General features: G+C 39.8%; 1 protein-coding gene across 6 annotated transcripts in view; it reads right to left on the bottom strand.

Annotated features, from left to right (window-relative positions):
* Positions 1–16,594, bottom strand: part of TLK2 (tousled like kinase 2) — a 96,499-nt gene extending 79,905 nt beyond the window's left edge. The window contains exons 1-2 of one of the 6 annotated variants that reach the window (XM_019733010.2): positions 16,162–16,594; positions 14,265–14,350 (exon numbers count right to left, since the gene is read on the bottom strand). In XM_019733010.2, the coding sequence (XP_019588569.1) occupies positions 14,265–14,345 (81 nt within the window). In that variant the 5' untranslated portion in view covers positions 14,346–14,350; positions 16,162–16,594. Of the gene's footprint in view, positions 1–14,264; positions 14,351–15,838; positions 16,057–16,161 lie in introns of those variants that run through there. The other 5 variants (XM_019733009.2, XM_019733008.2, XM_074320672.1 and 2 more) reach the window with 5 other exon arrangements.
* Positions 16,595–16,883: the final 289 nt, after the last annotated feature.

Raw genomic sequence — 16,883 nt, 5'->3', positions numbered from 1 at the left:
CAATCTTTTTTTTTTTTAATTTCCTATTGAGTGTTATTAACAGGTAAGACCTTCTAACTTTTGCTCCAGTATCTAGAATGACATATAGTTTCACCTCACTTTTCCCCACAAAGATATTCCAAATCATCTCTAGAAAAATCCTCTTTCAAAGCAAGCCACCAAATAATAATACAGTATTTAAAAAGAGGGCTTTACATAACACCATCTCTAAATAAACTATCTCTAAATAAATTAAAACTTTAACTTTCTAATTCATTATATAGAACTCCTGTTTTTCTCTCCAGGACCTCCAAAATTTTGACTTTCAATAATTTATATAATATCATAAATTAATTCCATTATCCCAAAATATGAAAGTCTTATGGAATCTGTTATGGTAAGAGTTTATCTGTAATAGTACTTGTAATATATATTGACACCCACACACAGAACCTAAAAAGGGTCTTGGAGATTAATTGGTATAGAGGTTTATTCCTTAGATCCCCAATAAGTCTCCTAAAGATCATTATGGAAGTATTTGAACTGTTTTTCACCTACACAGCCTACTTAAAACACCAAATTCACTTGACTTTGGCTAAAATTTTATCAACTCCATATAAATAAAAAGATTTCAACTCCTTATAGTAAAATTCATCTGATACTGCTCTAAAGCTCTGATTAACAAAATTGGTGAAGTAAAGTATTGCTTAATAAATTAAACTTAATAGGAAAAAAAGACCTTTTAAAATATAGCTTCCCAGGGAGTGAAAGGAAGAATAATCAAAGGTTGGGAATTAGATTTAGTCCAGTCTCCTACACAGTAACTCTCCATATAACATCTATAATAATTATGTACTTACACGCTTCTGCTCAAATTCTTCCTATAAAAGAGAAATACCATACAAAGCAATGTGTTCTAATTTGAGGCAGCTAACTGCCAGACAGTGGTTTTTAACCCTATTTTGAGTCACAGATCTTTTTCAAAAAACGTAATGAAAACTGTGGACCTCTCCCCCTAGAAAAAGATAACCCTGACATCTGTCCAAAGACTCTCTTGCCATAGGTGACCACAGGGAAACAAATGCTCTCATTCACAGATGGAGAAATATGGTTCTATTCCTCACCTCAATGGAGAGGAATGTGGTTAGAACTACCAAAATGACAAATGCTCATATCCTTTGACCCAGCAATTCCATTTCTAGGGACTTACCCTGTAAATATATGTAAACGTGTAAAATGACATTATGTACAAGGCTATTCTCTATAGCACTGCTTATATCAAAACATTGCTGTCCATCTAAATGTCCATCAACAGGAAACAGGTTCATTTATGGATCAGCAGTACAATGGAATATTAAGCAGCCTAGGAAAAAAAAGGACAAGGAAGTTCTGTATGTACTAATATAAAACCATTTCCAAATTACTTTATGCACAAAAAGCAAAATACACAGCTGTATATGCTTGTCCTTGTATCTTTTTTAAACTGGAGGGGATGACTACATAGATATATATATGTATTTGCGCAAATATACATTTCACATATATATCAAGTATTTATGACATATCACATATATTATACATATGATATACATATATACATAAATTTAGAAACTGATAATAATAGTTGTGTCCAGGGAGGGAAACCAGGTGGATATAGAAAAGGCACACAAGAGCTATTTCATTGTATCTTTGAAATCTTTTCAATTTCATACTATGTGACTATATCATGTAATCAAAATTAATTATTTAAAAAAGAATCTCTGCCCCAGACCCTAAGAAGTTTTGCTAAGCTTCAAAACCAATCTATTCTGTACTATCATTCTATGACTTATTCATAATATTTTATCAGAATTTTTCTTAGGTTGTTTATCTACAGTGATCTTTCTGAACAACACAGAAAGTCTCACCCTTCTACACACAACCTGACCCCTGAGCAAATTAATTACGCTCCCTTCTTTTAGGCGCGTAACACCTTCCCATCTCCATATCCACCCTCTGCTGTGTGCCACAGACATCGGGGTCCATGTCTGCCTGATTATAAGTACCTCAAGAGTATACAGTGCAACTGGCTGATTTTTTTTTTTTAATTCTCCGTAACACCCAGACAGTGTACAGACTCAATAAAAGTTGGTTGAACTCAACTGCTGAAAATTTGGGCACTAAAATTGCAATATAGCTGTATGTATCTTTTCCTTCATCTTATCCAGACTACCCTACAAGCAGGCCAAATGAAACTGACGGAACAGTTTGTCCTGGTTCTAGCGGGTCAATTGTTAATATAATGAAGACTGGCTAAGTCAGCTTTGGTTTGATGCTACTAGCTTCTGTTAATTTTGAACATATCTGATTGCTAAAGTTAATTAAGATATCCTGAACTAGAGGTACTATCTCCTGAGATAAACTGGCCCTTCAGATTACATTCTAATTTCACAATTAATCCTTACTATTTCTCTGCAGTCAGGCAAAACAGGAACTAAATTAACACCAACTCCGGCAGCAGTTCATATGATAAAAGTCACATATTTACTCTTTGTATAAGGCAAAATTATTAGCGATATGGATCACATCCATCACAACAGACACCATCACTTGTGATCTTCATGTGGGCAACATGAACAGTCTTCATAGGACTTACGATGTGAGGCAACACTGGTGAAAATAAAATTTTAACACAGCAACTTTGGATAGTCACTCGCTGTTATTCTAAAATTGACCTATGCTTTAGTTAAAATAAAAGGCTATCCTATGTAACTCACCAAGTTACATGACGACTTAGTTCTTCAAGTTCCTGGGCAAATAATACTAGTATTTTACAAAAATAATTGCCATTTGAGTATGAGTACTAGTTCTACACATATTAAAATTTCTAAGACTTCTAAGGCTTTTGCTGAATATAAACTAAAAGAAAAAGAATCACCATTTGCTGGTCACCCTTTGTCGATAAGGGTTGAGGGGAAGTCAAGCTTTAACACAAAAGTGAAGTTTTAATATGATCCAGCCATTCACTTCTGCATATACACCCAAAAGAACTGAAAGCAGGGACTCAAACAGATATCCGTACACCCATGTTCACAGCAGCATCATTCACAGTAGCCAAAAGGCAGAAGCAATCCAAGAGTCCATTGACAGATAAATGGATAAATAAAATGTGGTACATTAATGGAATATTATTCAGCCTTAAAAAGGAAGGAAATTCTGACACACGCTACAACATGGATGAACCCTGAAGATATTATGCCAAGTGAAATAAGCCAGACACAAAAAAGACAAATACTGTATGACTCCACTTATATGAGGTTTCTCGAGCAAATTCATAAAACAGAAAGTAGAATGATGGTAGCCAGGGAGTGAGAGGAGGGGTAAACGGGGAGTTATTGTAATAAATAAAAGTGTAATTTCATTTGTGCAAGATGAAAAAGTTCTTGAGAGGGATGGTGGTGATGGTTGCACAACAAAGTGCACGTATTTAATATCAATGTACACTCAAAAATGGTTAGAATGGGGCCAGCCCAGTGGCTCAGGTAGTTAGAGCTCCCGTGCTCCTAACTCTGAAGGCTATCGGTTTGATCCCCACATGGGCCAGTGGGCTCTCAACCACAAGGTTGCCAGTTCAACTCCTCGAGTCCCGCAGGGATGGTGGGCCCCATCCCCCGCAACTAAGATTGAACATGGCACCTAGAGCTGAGCTGCCTCCCGGATGGCTCAGTTGGTTGGAGCACATCCTCTCAACCACAAGGTTTCCAGTTCAATTCCTCGAGTCCCGCAAGGGATGTTGGGCTGCGCCCCCTGCAACAAAAATTGAACACGGCACCTTGAGCTGAGCTGCCGCTGAGCTCCCAGATGGCTCAGTTGGTTGGAGCGCGTCCTCTCAACCACAAGGTTGCCGGTTCAACTCCCGCAAGGGATGGTGGGCTGCTCCCCGTGCAACTAGAAAACAGCAGACCTGGAGCTGAGCTGCACCCTCCACAACTAAGATTGAAAGGGCAACAACTTGACTTGGAAAAAAGGCCTGGAAGTACACACTGTTCCCCAATAAAGTCCTGTTCCCCTTCCCCAATAAAATATTTTTTTAAAAAATGGTTAGAATGGTAAATTTTATTTGTTATTTACCACAATAAAAAATAAAGTTAAATGACCAACCTCTTTCTTTATCTCCCTCATCTAATTAGGATTAGGAAACAGACATCATCCTGCCTTTGAGAATATATATTTTTTAAATGTTCTACCTCTATTTTCCTTGACGCTGTCTTCAGAGTACACTTAGAACAAGGTACTTTTCTCATTCCTAAGGTATTTGTAACCAAAATTCTCAAAAGCCTATATATACATAGTGAAGAGCTTAATAAGGAAAGAATTTTGGCAAGATTTTGTTCTAGCCTTTGTTCCTGAGGGTTTTGTATTTTAATATCACTACTCATTCTTTGATAGTGTTAATACCTAAATGAAATTTTTGAGTTTTACTTTCCACTATCTCAACTATGGCTCCCTCTTTTGGTATAGTTCATCAAAAATAAATTATTTAAATCAGAAGTGCCAGAGGTGAACTGTCTTCCAAGTCATATAGCTAATTCATTTCTTAGACGGTACTAGGACTAAAGCTAGATTATCCCTATCTCGATATATCTGCCGTTAAAAAAAAAAAAAGTATGTTAAGAGCATCATATGACTATAATAAAAATTCCATTCTTAGCTTTGTATCTCAAATTGCATAGGAACTTACCAATTAAGTTTCTAAAACTATCGAAAACAACCAAAATTCTCTCTTACTGTGAGCATTTACTTGACTGTGAGCATTCCACAGCACAAGGTATATGTGTGAAGGGAATAACATCGCATATCTGATGGCTAACGTAGACTATGATCTATTGCTAAACAGCAAAGATAAGATTCTAGAAAACTAATGTACTGGGAGTAGTAAGAAAGCCAAGGACCAGACTTAGTCATGAGAATCTTAGAAAGCAGGCAAAACTAATAAACCAAGTGGGAAGAGCTTTTGCTGATACTCCAAATCCTTCAGACTGCTCTAACATGCAAGAGTGTTCCTTGGGTAGAAAGAAAGAACAGTCCAAATTATGAAACAAGATTTCCAATGAAAGTCTTAATAAAGACAAAAAAGCTGACCAGGGAAAGGGACAGGCAGGTGCTAGGACAAATAACCCTACAATAGGGGTTCTGTGGCCCCACGTTTAGCCAAAATGCTACCCTCAAACTAACCAAAGAGAACAAAAATATGGGAATGTGAACCCTTCTGCAGGCCAAAGTCACCAAGCACTCCAGGAATGTTTGTTTCATTTCGCTTTGTTTTGTTTCTTAATGGCCCAAAGTCTAAGGAAGAAATATTTGAGACTAGGCAAGCCAAATCTCTTTCTGGATTAGAAAAACAGGGCACCTGCACTGCAAAAGGTCAGAGAATAGCATTAAGAAGTGTTTAAGCATGGCTAACATACTAAGAAGCAGATGTTAAACTAATCCATCCCATCACATCTAGTAGTAGTTAGGAATAAGTGAAACTTACCACCAAGAGGGACCTAGCAATTTGAGACCCAGACAAGGCAGAGAGGAAGAACACTGACCAAGCCAAATCATCCCTAGACTCAGCTTTGAAATAAGAAACCACTGATAATATACCTTATTTGCTTTCCTTCTCCCTGCCTTAAGTTTTAAGAAATATTTCAATCTAATCTTTAACTAAAAGTAAACAGAATAAGAAATAACATAAATGACATTAATGGCCAGGAGTGATGATAATAACACTGACCAAATATAGGAAGGAAGGAAAGAACAGATGAGAAGTGAAAAATCACATGGGAAGAAACTAGATATGGATTCTTTACATACTGGGACACAGAGTTCATGCACACTTTATAAGTGCTAAACAGTTTTATATTACTGATTATAAAATAGTCAAATAAGGAATTGCTGCATCAAAATCCATGAGAAGACAAGAATTAAGAAAGGTAAGCTCAGTACTAAAAAAAAAAAAAAAAAAAAAAATCACTTCTATTTGAGGGCATTTGCTGATTTAATTCTACAGAAAAAGCTTTGAAACTGAGCTGTACTATAGGAAGCCTGGGAATGTGGGGAGAGAATAAAGTCAAAGCCCAGGACCTGTCCAACGAGGGGAGTCTGTGAAACCCACCCCATATTTTAAACAAGGAGCACAGGGCTATCCTCCCAGGATAAGAGCGACCCAGAAATAAAAGAGCCCTCATGAAAACTGAATGGATAAGTTTATGCAGATTACAAATTAAAAGAGAAAATAAAGAAGTGGAAGGTAGGTCAGAAGAAACTACCCAGTATTCAGCCCTGGGAAGTAAAGGAGCAATACAGAAGACAGGATAAGAAGAGAAAATACAGTAAGTAAGAAGGTCTAACATATGTTTAAATGGAGTGGAAGAAGAAGACAGAGAATTTGACAGAGGCCATCGTATATGAGGTCTGACAATTAAGTTTGCGAACTTGTTGCAACGATGTTGCTAACCTTTTTTGATATCAGAGGGATTATTCATTATGAATTTGTACCAACTGGACAAACAGTTAACCAAGTTTACTATTTGGAAGTGCTGAAAAGGCGTGAAAAAGTTAGATGACCTGAACTTTTCACAAACAATTCATGGCTCTTGCATCACGACAATGCACCAGCTCACACGGCACTGTCTGTGAGGGAGTTTTTAGCCAGTAAACAAATAACTGTATTGGAACACCCTCCCTACTCACCTGATGTGGCCCCCAGTGACTTCTTTCTTTACCCGAAGATAAAGGAAATATTGAAAGGAAGACATTTTGATGACACTCAGGACATCAAGGGTAATACGATGACAGCTTTGATGACTATTCCAAAAAAAGAGTTCCAAAATTACTTTGAAGGGTGGACTAGGCACTGGCGTTGGTGCATAGCTTCCCAAGGGGAGTCCTTCGAAGGTGACCATAGTGATATTCAGCAATGAGGTGTGTAGCACTTCTTCTAGGATGAGTTCGCAAACTTAACTAGCAGACCTCGTATGAGGAGACAATGGCTGGGGATATGCTCTACAACTGATGAAAAACCAGCAATCCAGATTCAAGAAGCCCAATGAATCCCAAGGGAATAAATAAATCTACCATTCACAAAAACCTGCACACAGATGTGTATAGGAGCTATATTCCTAACTGCGAAAGCTTGGAAGCAACTAATATGTCCTTCAGTAGGTGACGGATAAACTGGGTACATCCAGACGATGGAATGTGATTACTCAGTACTAAAAGAAATGAGGTAACAAGCCATGAGAAGACATGAAGAAAACGTAAGTGCATTATTACTAAGTGAAAGAAGCCAATCTGAAAAGCCTACATACTGTATGATTCCAACTACATGACAATACAGAAAAGACAAAACTATGGAGACGGTGAAAAGATCAGTAGTTGCCAAGTGTTAAATAGGGATGAACAGCTGCAGCACAGGTTTTTAGGGCAGTAAAACTACTCTGTATGATACTGTAAATAGATACATATCACTATACATTTGACCAAACCCATAGAATGTACACCACCAAAAGTGAACCCCTAATGTAAACCATGGACTTTGGGTGACAATGATGTGTCTGTCACTATAGGTCATCAATTGTAACAAGTGTGCCACTCTAGTGAGGAATCTTGGTAAGGAGGAGGCTATGCATGTACGGGGGCAGGGCAAACACGGGAAATCTCTGTACCTTCTACTCCATTTCGCTGTGAGCCTAGAACTGCTCTAAAAACAAATACCTACTTTTTTTTAAAGTGCATGCTCATGTTCCTGAAAAATATTCAGATATAAATAAAACACAGGTAAATAATAAAGAAAAAAAGTAATCCAACCTAGATATATCTCCCATTGCCACATTACAGCGCAGAAAATCAAAAGACAAAGAAAATCTTGGAAATGGACAAAGAAAAAGTGAATTACCTTCAACAGAAGGGCAATAAGATAAAAATAAAAATGGTGTAATGGAAGCCCGTGGATAACAGTGAACAATGTGCTGAAAGAAAATAATAGCCAACCTAGAATTCTAAACCTAACAAAATTACTATTCAAGAATAAAGTCAAAAATAGACATTTTAAAGCAGATAAAAAGGGAAGACAGTCACTGACAGACCCACAGTAGAGGAATTCCAGAGGACATATTTCAAGCAAAAGAAAAGTATTCCAGATAGAAGGTCAGAGATGCAAAAAGGAAAGAAGAACAAAAGGGTAAACATGTAGGTTAGGCTAAATGGACATTGACTATATAAAACAAATTCAGTAATATCTGTGGACTCTTAAAAATATGTATACAAATGGTGGATGCATGACATTTTTTGCATTTATCAAAACCCGCAGAATTGCACAACACAAAGAGTAAACCCTAATGTTAAACTACAGACTTTAGTTAATAATAATGCATCAATGTTGGTTATCAATTGTAACAAATCTACCACACTTAATTCAGGATGGTAATAGGGGAAACTGGCTGGGTGGGAGGCAGTATGTGGGAACTCTGCACTATCTGCTCAATTTTCTGTAAACCTAAAACTGCTCTAAGAAATGAAGTCTATTAATTAAAATATATATATGTGTGTATATATATCCATATATATGCATACACACGTATGTGTGTGTATATATATATACACACACGTATATATATACATACATATAATTAAATATAGAACAGCATGTGAGTTGGGAGAGGAATAATGGAGTTAAACCTTCAAGGTCCTGGTACTGACAAAAAGGACGGCAATGGTATTAACATTTATCTTTGATAAATTAAGGACACATGCTGCAATTTCTGTGGTAACAAATAAGAGTCCATAAGTTTCAAACTAGAAGAAGAGAAAATGTAATGTTAAAAATAAATAACAGACAAAAAGAAAAAGTATGAGAATGCGTATTTCTTTATCTTTCATAGTAGAGAATAAATGGAAAAATTAATTTCAAAAGAAGGTTTAAAAAAGCATAAGAAGATTTTAAAAGAAACAAGGAAGATTTAAGCCCAAATATATGTTATTGCAATAAAGGTAAATGAACTAAATCTTCCAATTACAAGGCAAGAGTTTAGAGATTGAATTAAAACAAAAAGCTAGAGTGGACCATGCCTGTATGGGTCACCACTAACTCTACTTTCATCTTCTCAATAGTCTTTTCCAATTCAACAAAGATTTATTCAATGTATATAATGTGCTAAGCATTTGAATAGTCAGAGATAAAGATATCATCCATATCCCAAGGAAACTAATGATGTTATAATAAAAGTAGGTTATCAAGTGCTAATAAAATAATGCAACTAGATTGGTGGAGGTGTCTGGAAAAGCTATGAAGAGATATCTGGATTATGCTTTGAAGAATAAACTGGGGGCAGCACAGTGGCTCAGGTGGTTGGAGCACTGTGCCCCTAACGCCAAGGTCCCTGGTTCGATTCCCACATGGGCCAGTGAGCTGCACCCTCTACAGCTAAGACTGTGAACAACAGCTCTCCCTGGAGCTGTGCTGCCATGTCCTGCCAGGAGCGGCCAGTGGCGGGCATGAGGGCCGGCAGCCGGCAAGAGCTGCCATGAGCTACTGTGAGCAGCCCACTGACATGACAGCCTCAGCTGGGGGGAGCGCAAGGCTCATAACACCAGCATGGGCCAGGGAGCTGTGTCCTACACAACTAGACTAAGAAACAACGGCTTGAACCAGAGTGGCGGGGGGCAGGGGGGGGGGTGTGGAGGCAGAAGAAGGGGAAAAACAAAAAAGAATAAACTGAAAGTTCATCAGGCAAATAAAAAAGGAAAGATAGAGGAGACAGCATGAGTCTGTTCGCTAACGTTAGGAGATCCGTCATGGTTTGAGGTAGCAGAGCACAGCAGTCGAGGAATAGACAAGTAGCCACAAAGTTGAAAATTTAGAATAGGGAGTTTTAACTTGATCCAGTAGGCAATAGAGCCTTTAAGCAAGGGAGTAAAACAATAATCCTGGGATTTTGTTGAAACATAACGCGTGGCAGTTTACGGAAAGATGAACGGGCTAGGAGAGACTGGCTATTACAGTCACGAGTGAAGGTCTGGATGAAGGCAGTAGCAGTGGGGGCAAACAAATGCTTGAGAAATGTCAGAGAAAGAAGAGACATGAGTTAATAACTTGACTACATGTGAAATGAGAGCATCAAATAAACACTAAAGCAAATGAAAAGAAGACAACATAAAGGCAAACACAATAATACATTTATCAATAGTTCCTTTAAATTCACCAGTAGAAGTATAGACTATTTTTCAGCATTTACGCTTACTGAGCATTGTCAAACTATGTATTAAAACATCTAAACGTACACAATTTTTTAAGTTATTGCCATTGATATATAAAACAGCTAACACCAGATATCCATAACTGATACCTTCTAATTGATGCAATTAACTAAAAGATAGGAGAGAAAGGTAGCAGTTGGTTACATATCTTTTCAGAAGTCAAATTTGATCATTTAAAGTGATTGTGTATCAGACTCTTAAATTTATAAAAGACAGGAAATGAAATTTTTCTTTAAGAAGACATCAAAAATCTATGTGGTATTAATTAAAAGTATATGGTCTTGCTTCAGGCTCTATAAAGTGAAGGTTCTTATTGTGTCAAAACAAACGGTCCCATTTTTTCATGGCTTCTCATTTTGCTCTTCTTTTCAATACCATCCACATACTGCATAACCCTTTTTATCCAATACAACTAAAACCAATGACATTAGACAAAAAGTAGGTTACAGTGTGGAATCTAAAAAAAAAAGAAAAAGGCACCTTAAACATTTTTTTTTTAACTTATACAAATGTATGCTCTCTTGCCAGTCTTTTGATGCAGGTCTTTTGAGTTATAAATCCACTGACTGCAGTTCTACACTTACACAAACCACACCCATAATGCATCATCTACAATTTCCAGTTTCGATTTCTTTAAAAGTGAAGGGAGAACTTAAAAGATGCTTGGCAAGGATCTAAATGAAGAATTCTTCCAGATTTAAAAAAAAAAAAAAAAGGTAATTTATACATTTTTATAGATAGCACTTTATATTGTGTCTTTCCAAGGCAGTTAATTTAGTTTTTTTAGAACCAGTAGTTCTTTCATTTTAAAATATGTCATTAGTTCACATAATTTTGTATTAAATTATACTACAAATGCAAGTTGTCATAAAGTGATCCTTGGTAAGTCTATACTTCAACTGGTAGGAACAATGCAGTGGGCATTAGTTCTCATGTCTTATAAAAAAGAGAATGGAGGTTTATTGACTAGTATCTCTGTTAAGAGAGATCTAAATTTACTTCTTATTGCTTTTACTGTACATGGAACAGTTCCTGGCATATCCTAAGTACTATATAAGTATTTGCTACTATATTAGCATTAAAATTCAACAAGGTACAGTAAAGAGTGCAGGCAAGGTTGAAATTCCACCTACTTTACAGTCTCCAGAATCAGAGACTACCTATACTTAAATTGTCAAAAGGGAGTAAAGAAGGGAATATAAACTGCAATGGTCCTCACTGGAAACATATCAATACAGGGTATAGTCAGTTTCACATTACTGGAAGTGGGTTATCCAGTGCTTAAAGGAACAGATCTTAAAAAAGAAGTAGGCTAGCTCACATATCGGGTCAACAAGAAATGAAAAAGTAGGTTCATAACTCAATTTAACTTTATCACCTCAAAAAGGTGAACAGAATGGTCATAGGTCTTCCTAAAAAGTGGCAGCTAGACCAGAGGAGAAAAGACAACTACAGCTTCTTGGAGCACATTAGGCTACTTTCCTCTATCATCAACTCACTAATGACAGAAAACATCAATCTCTTAAATAAAAAACACATAGTGCATTCCAAAGCACAAAACAAGTGCTTTTGGTTCAACAGTTATTATAAATTAAATATGCTAAACAAGGAGAAATTCAATGCATACAAATTCAAAATGCAAGAATATTTTAAATTTGCAAATAAAAGCTTAAATATAAATAAAGAGCAACTTAAATAGAAGTAATAAATGCAGTGGCTTGGCCATTTCGTGTCAGTGTAAGTTTTGCAATGCGTATCTAATTTGCAGGTGCAAAAAAAAAATTGAAGCAACATGACAGAAGATCTATAATAACCAGGAAGTTCAAAGACTGCAGCTACTTGAAACACTCCTATCCGCTAGGAAAGAATCTACAGTAGCATTGACTTTCTTCCTTCTATGGACATCAAAAAGGACTGAAAATGTCATGAATAGTTAGGAGAAACTCAAGAGACACCCCATGCGGCTGCACTAGCCCCACTAGATGGCACTATCACAGGAAAGTCACTCTGCTCTCCCTTTTGGAGTAAGGGCTGAAAGCTCTCTTGATTTTTGCAAAACTGAAAGCTGTCATCAACACAGTGACATCCTTACTAGAAAATAATGACCCATAATGAGGAATTCAAAACTTGGAGGAATTTTTCCAAAAGCACCTTTTCTCCCAGACCATGGCCTCCTCTCAACTCCTATTTCAAATCAGTGGTAGGAGACAGTGTCTTGCAGGCAAAAGAAGTTGTACAAAATGGAGATTTTCTTTTCCTCTTCCTAACTCTGCAAACTACAGAATAATTTATTTGCTTTTTTTTCCTTCAAGTTTCTTTGCTATGAGGGAAAAAAACACACTCCCTTGCTAGTCCTTGAATAACGTATTTATTGTAATCAATATACTTACCATGACTGGAAATGTCAAAATAACATACAATTAATGCCATAAAAACATTTGGATAGAAATGACCTTCTTTCTCTATATATTAAAGGTAGAACTTCCTATTAAACAGATCACCGGATTACATTTTCTGACATATTAGTTACATGATGTTAAGTTGGGTCTGAACAGCAAAATTTACAATGTCACTCATTCCCATCACTCATGCTCTAAGCCATCAAAAGTATACTTGGATAAGCTATCAGGAACCCAAAAACAAAAGGAAAGAAAAGCATACTAACAACCAAGTCCAACCAGTTTAAACTACCTACAACTTGAATACAAACTTACTTTTACTCAGTAGGTAACCATTTGAACAGACGAATTTGGATATGAGCCTTCTGCTGAATTCCCAAGTTAAAAGACACATCAAAGGTAATCAACTGAATCAGAGATCAATTTAATACTTAAACATAGTGCTCACTTCCAGTTGAAGCTAGTTCAGCTAGATCATATAACCTCAATATATGTAACAACAGTCAGGAGTATAGCCCTCCAAAGTGCCACAAAGTCAGTTATTCAAGTGGCCAAAAAAACCAAGTACAAAATGTGTAACAAATCCTGTGTTCCCATAGCCCCATGTCACAGCTCTAACACAGTTCTCATCACAGCTCTCATCATCTCTCTTTGTCTGTGTCTCTCACTTTCTGGGGGCTTGGAGGCACTGGGCTGAGGTGTCATTCCTAACACCCTGCACAATGCCAGTATGCAGTAGGCACTCAGCATTTGTTGAATGAACAAAAACTATCAAGTTATTCCAGCTCACCAAAATTATGAGACTCATCAAAGCAGCTAGTTTTTTCAACTAACACTTGACAAACATCTTCTTTAAGGAGCTACTAACTAAAACAGGAGACTGACATCTAGGTCACCATGAGAAATAAGATTTCTTGAATAGCACAGAAAGAAATGTATCACATTAAGTCAAATATGCTTTACTTATTGTACTAAAACCATCCTATGAGAGCAGAGGGGTAAAGTAGCAGGTACATAAGGATACACAGAAAGCCCTAACATTGTTTAACACCTGCCTGTTAATGGAGGCTTGATCTTATTTTATGCTCCCAGGACAAAAATAAAAAAAGTGAACAAGAAGGAAAAAATATGAAGAGAAAGAAAGCAGTCTGGGGGTGCAACCTGGAGGAATCTGCTGAATTGCAGATGTGGAGAACTGACAAACTGAAGACACAGAGTTTTCAAACTCTACCATATAACTACCCAAAAAGTCCAGTGTAAGGAAGCTATGCCAATACCTTTCAATGAACAGTTTTCTTCTGAGTGACTGAGGAGTTTTGACAAAATATGGCCTAGACTACACACACCATTAAGCATCCTTACAATAAAATCCATGGGAAACCTCTCCCGAATCAGAGGGGAAAGAGCATATACTCCCATATAGAATACCTTCAAATGTACTGCTAAATGGTTGGAATGACTGGCAGGATTTAAAAGTTCATTGGAACCATAAGCTGAATCTTCTCTCCTACCACCTATCAGTATGGCCCACCCAAACTGCCCTTAATTGATCTTTAAATGTGTTTAAATTAGACTACGAACAGTGTTCACTATCATTTTACTCACCTTACTAACACCAACTCCAGTAAATCTGGCCTCTAGTAATTCTTGCCGTCGTGGGTCCAGGCTATGCAGTTCTTCCATCATTTCTACTGGGAAAAAAAAAAAAAGTAGGTTGTAAGACCATAAAAGCTAAAATGTGAGGAGCCAAGTTTTCCATATAACAAAACTCACAGGAATTATTTCACTGAATGGTCACATACAGGTAAAGCTCAAGTAAATATAGCATACAAGTAAACAACGTGCAGCATCAAATAGTAATACATTTCAAGTTATAAAGCGGCTCAAAAGTCCTCTTCTGAGGGTCACTTATTCTTCTCTAGTTCTGATTTGATTCTAACAGCAAAAAACCTCAAACTTCCAACGCTTCATATAATTTCTGTAAAAGTTGAGAAAGGAGACTAGCTTGAAAAAAATAAAATTCCTTCTATCAACCTCCGAATTTAGCTAAGTACTTTTGGATAGTTCCTTCCCAAACACACAGGAACTAGTTCTTAAACTAAAACTATGAATCATTAATAATAATTTCATTGTACAGTATGAATCAGAAGCTACAAATAACTTCGAAATTAACGCTATTATATAGCTTCTTTCTCTGAAGAGCTCACAGTGGCTCATGAAAAAAGGAATTATTTTAAATTTAATAGCGAACCCATGGTAAAACCATCAACCTGCATTCACTCAGGAAATTAGTACAGTTCCATAACCATCCCTTTACCGAAATCTTTTTCTGACCACTCCCTGGAGCAGTAGGTTTCTCTAGACATCTGCTTTTAGCACTCCTTCCAAGCAGGGAGGGGCAGAAGGACACCATTTTTAAACTCCTTCCATGACCAATTAATGCACAGGCCACTTTCAGCAAATATGTCCATCCTTCGCAAGAGATCAACTTTTGCAGAACCCATTGGAAACCTCTCTGTGGAAAAGGAGCACACAGCATTCCATAGACCCCCTTTGAACATATTATTAAATAGTATAGGAATGATTGCCATGATTTAAAAGTTCACTGAAAACATGAATTAAACATTCTCTTCTGCAATCTAACAACTCCACAATTTCCAGTAACAACCCCTACAAGTCCTCCCGTTTCATTTCCTTCCTGGATTGAGAGCCTGAGGCAAAGAGGAATGAAAGGGTGACAAATTAAAGTTTCACCCACACATACGAGTGCAGGTTAGAGAGGGAATTAGAAAATTCAAGGAAGGGTAGAAAGGCATCTTTTAAAATGGAAAAGAAAGACAGAAAGGAGAATGAGAGTTTCCCTTAAGTGGCCTTCCTCGCGTGTCGCCCTGCCCTAATCGAGGCCGGAATGGCAGAGGTTGCAGCCTCCCTCAAACCCCAGGGTCTCTCGAACATTTCCTAAATCTCCATCCCCCGGCCTGGCTCGGAAAACGACACCCAAGCGTTTATTTCATTTAATGTCAACTCATGTTAAGGAAATACCACTCAGTCTCATTCCAGCGGGGCCTTGGACTGGGATCCTCCCTGTACACCCGAGCCGGGAAGCAGGACCGATGGGGCCTGGTCCCGGCGCCCCTCGCCTCCCGCCGGCTCTAAACTTTCCCCAACTCCAGGCCCACCTGTCACGGAGGGAGGGCGGGCCAGCTCTCGGGGGCGCCCGGGAGACTGCCAGGGCCTCCAGCTGCCCAGGCGCCCCTCTCTCCCTGCCGGCCGCGGGCTCCACTCCCAGGCCGGGGCCGCCTGGGCCTCCCCCATCTTCCGCTCGGCCCCTCGGCGACCCGCAGCCCTCGGGGAGCCCCTCCTGCCTCAGCACCGAGGAGCTGCGGCCCGGCGCCGGCCCCCCGAGTGGGCTCGGTTCGCAGCCTCCTCAGCCGAAGGGGTCCCCAGAACGGTTAATGCCTCAGGCCCGGCGCCCTCCCCCGCCCGGGGCTCAGCCTCTCACCTGCCGCTGTCGCCGCCGCCGCAGCTCCACGTTCCTCCAGGGAGGGGCCCCGACCCGACCCGGCTGCGGACCGCTCTACTCTCCCCCTGGGCAGGCCCGGGGCGGAGCCGGGGCCTCTCCTGAGCGCCGCAACCCCCCGCCCGGGTGGCCGCCGCCGGCGCCGGGCTCCACGAGAGGGCGGGCGGGGGAGGGGGGCCGCGGAGGCCGCAGATCCCCGGGCTCGCGTACAGAGCCAGGCGCCCGACGCGGGCCCGGGCCCGGGCGGCCACGGGGGGCGCGGGACCGGCCTCCTGGCGCCGGACAAAGGCCAAGGGAGGCGCAGGAGGGCCCAGGCCGGGCCGGGAGGTGGGGACCCGCTTGGCTGGGGGCCACTCGGGTGCGGCGCGGAGGGCGGGGGGGTCGGAACCGCTGGTGCCCAGGACCCGCCTCCGGCCCCTTAATCCGGATCGGTTCGGTCCGGATTAGTAGTGATCGGTGTAAACACACTAGTGAAACCGCGTGTTTCCTCGCGAGATTTGCACGGTTGGGAGGCAGGGGGGGTCCTGGGGGGGTGGGGGAAGAGCAGACAGTGGGGGAGGAGGGGGAGGGGACGAGGAAGGTGGGGGTCCCCGCTGCCCCGGGCGCCCCGCCTCCTCCAATCAGCGGCCGGACTGGCGGGCAGGGGTTAACTAGGGGACCCCGCGTTGGTGGAGGAGGCCGCCGCCTCGCCTGGCGGGAGGGCG

The sequence above is a fragment of the Rhinolophus sinicus genome, linkage group LG15 (assembly GCF_036562045.2).
Source record: "Rhinolophus sinicus isolate RSC01 linkage group LG15, ASM3656204v1, whole genome shotgun sequence".
In the NCBI taxonomy this organism is placed as follows: domain Eukaryota; kingdom Metazoa; phylum Chordata; class Mammalia; order Chiroptera; family Rhinolophidae; genus Rhinolophus; species Rhinolophus sinicus.
The sequence above is the reverse complement of the archived record's forward strand: the minus strand, read 5'-3'. Positions and strand labels throughout refer to the sequence as shown.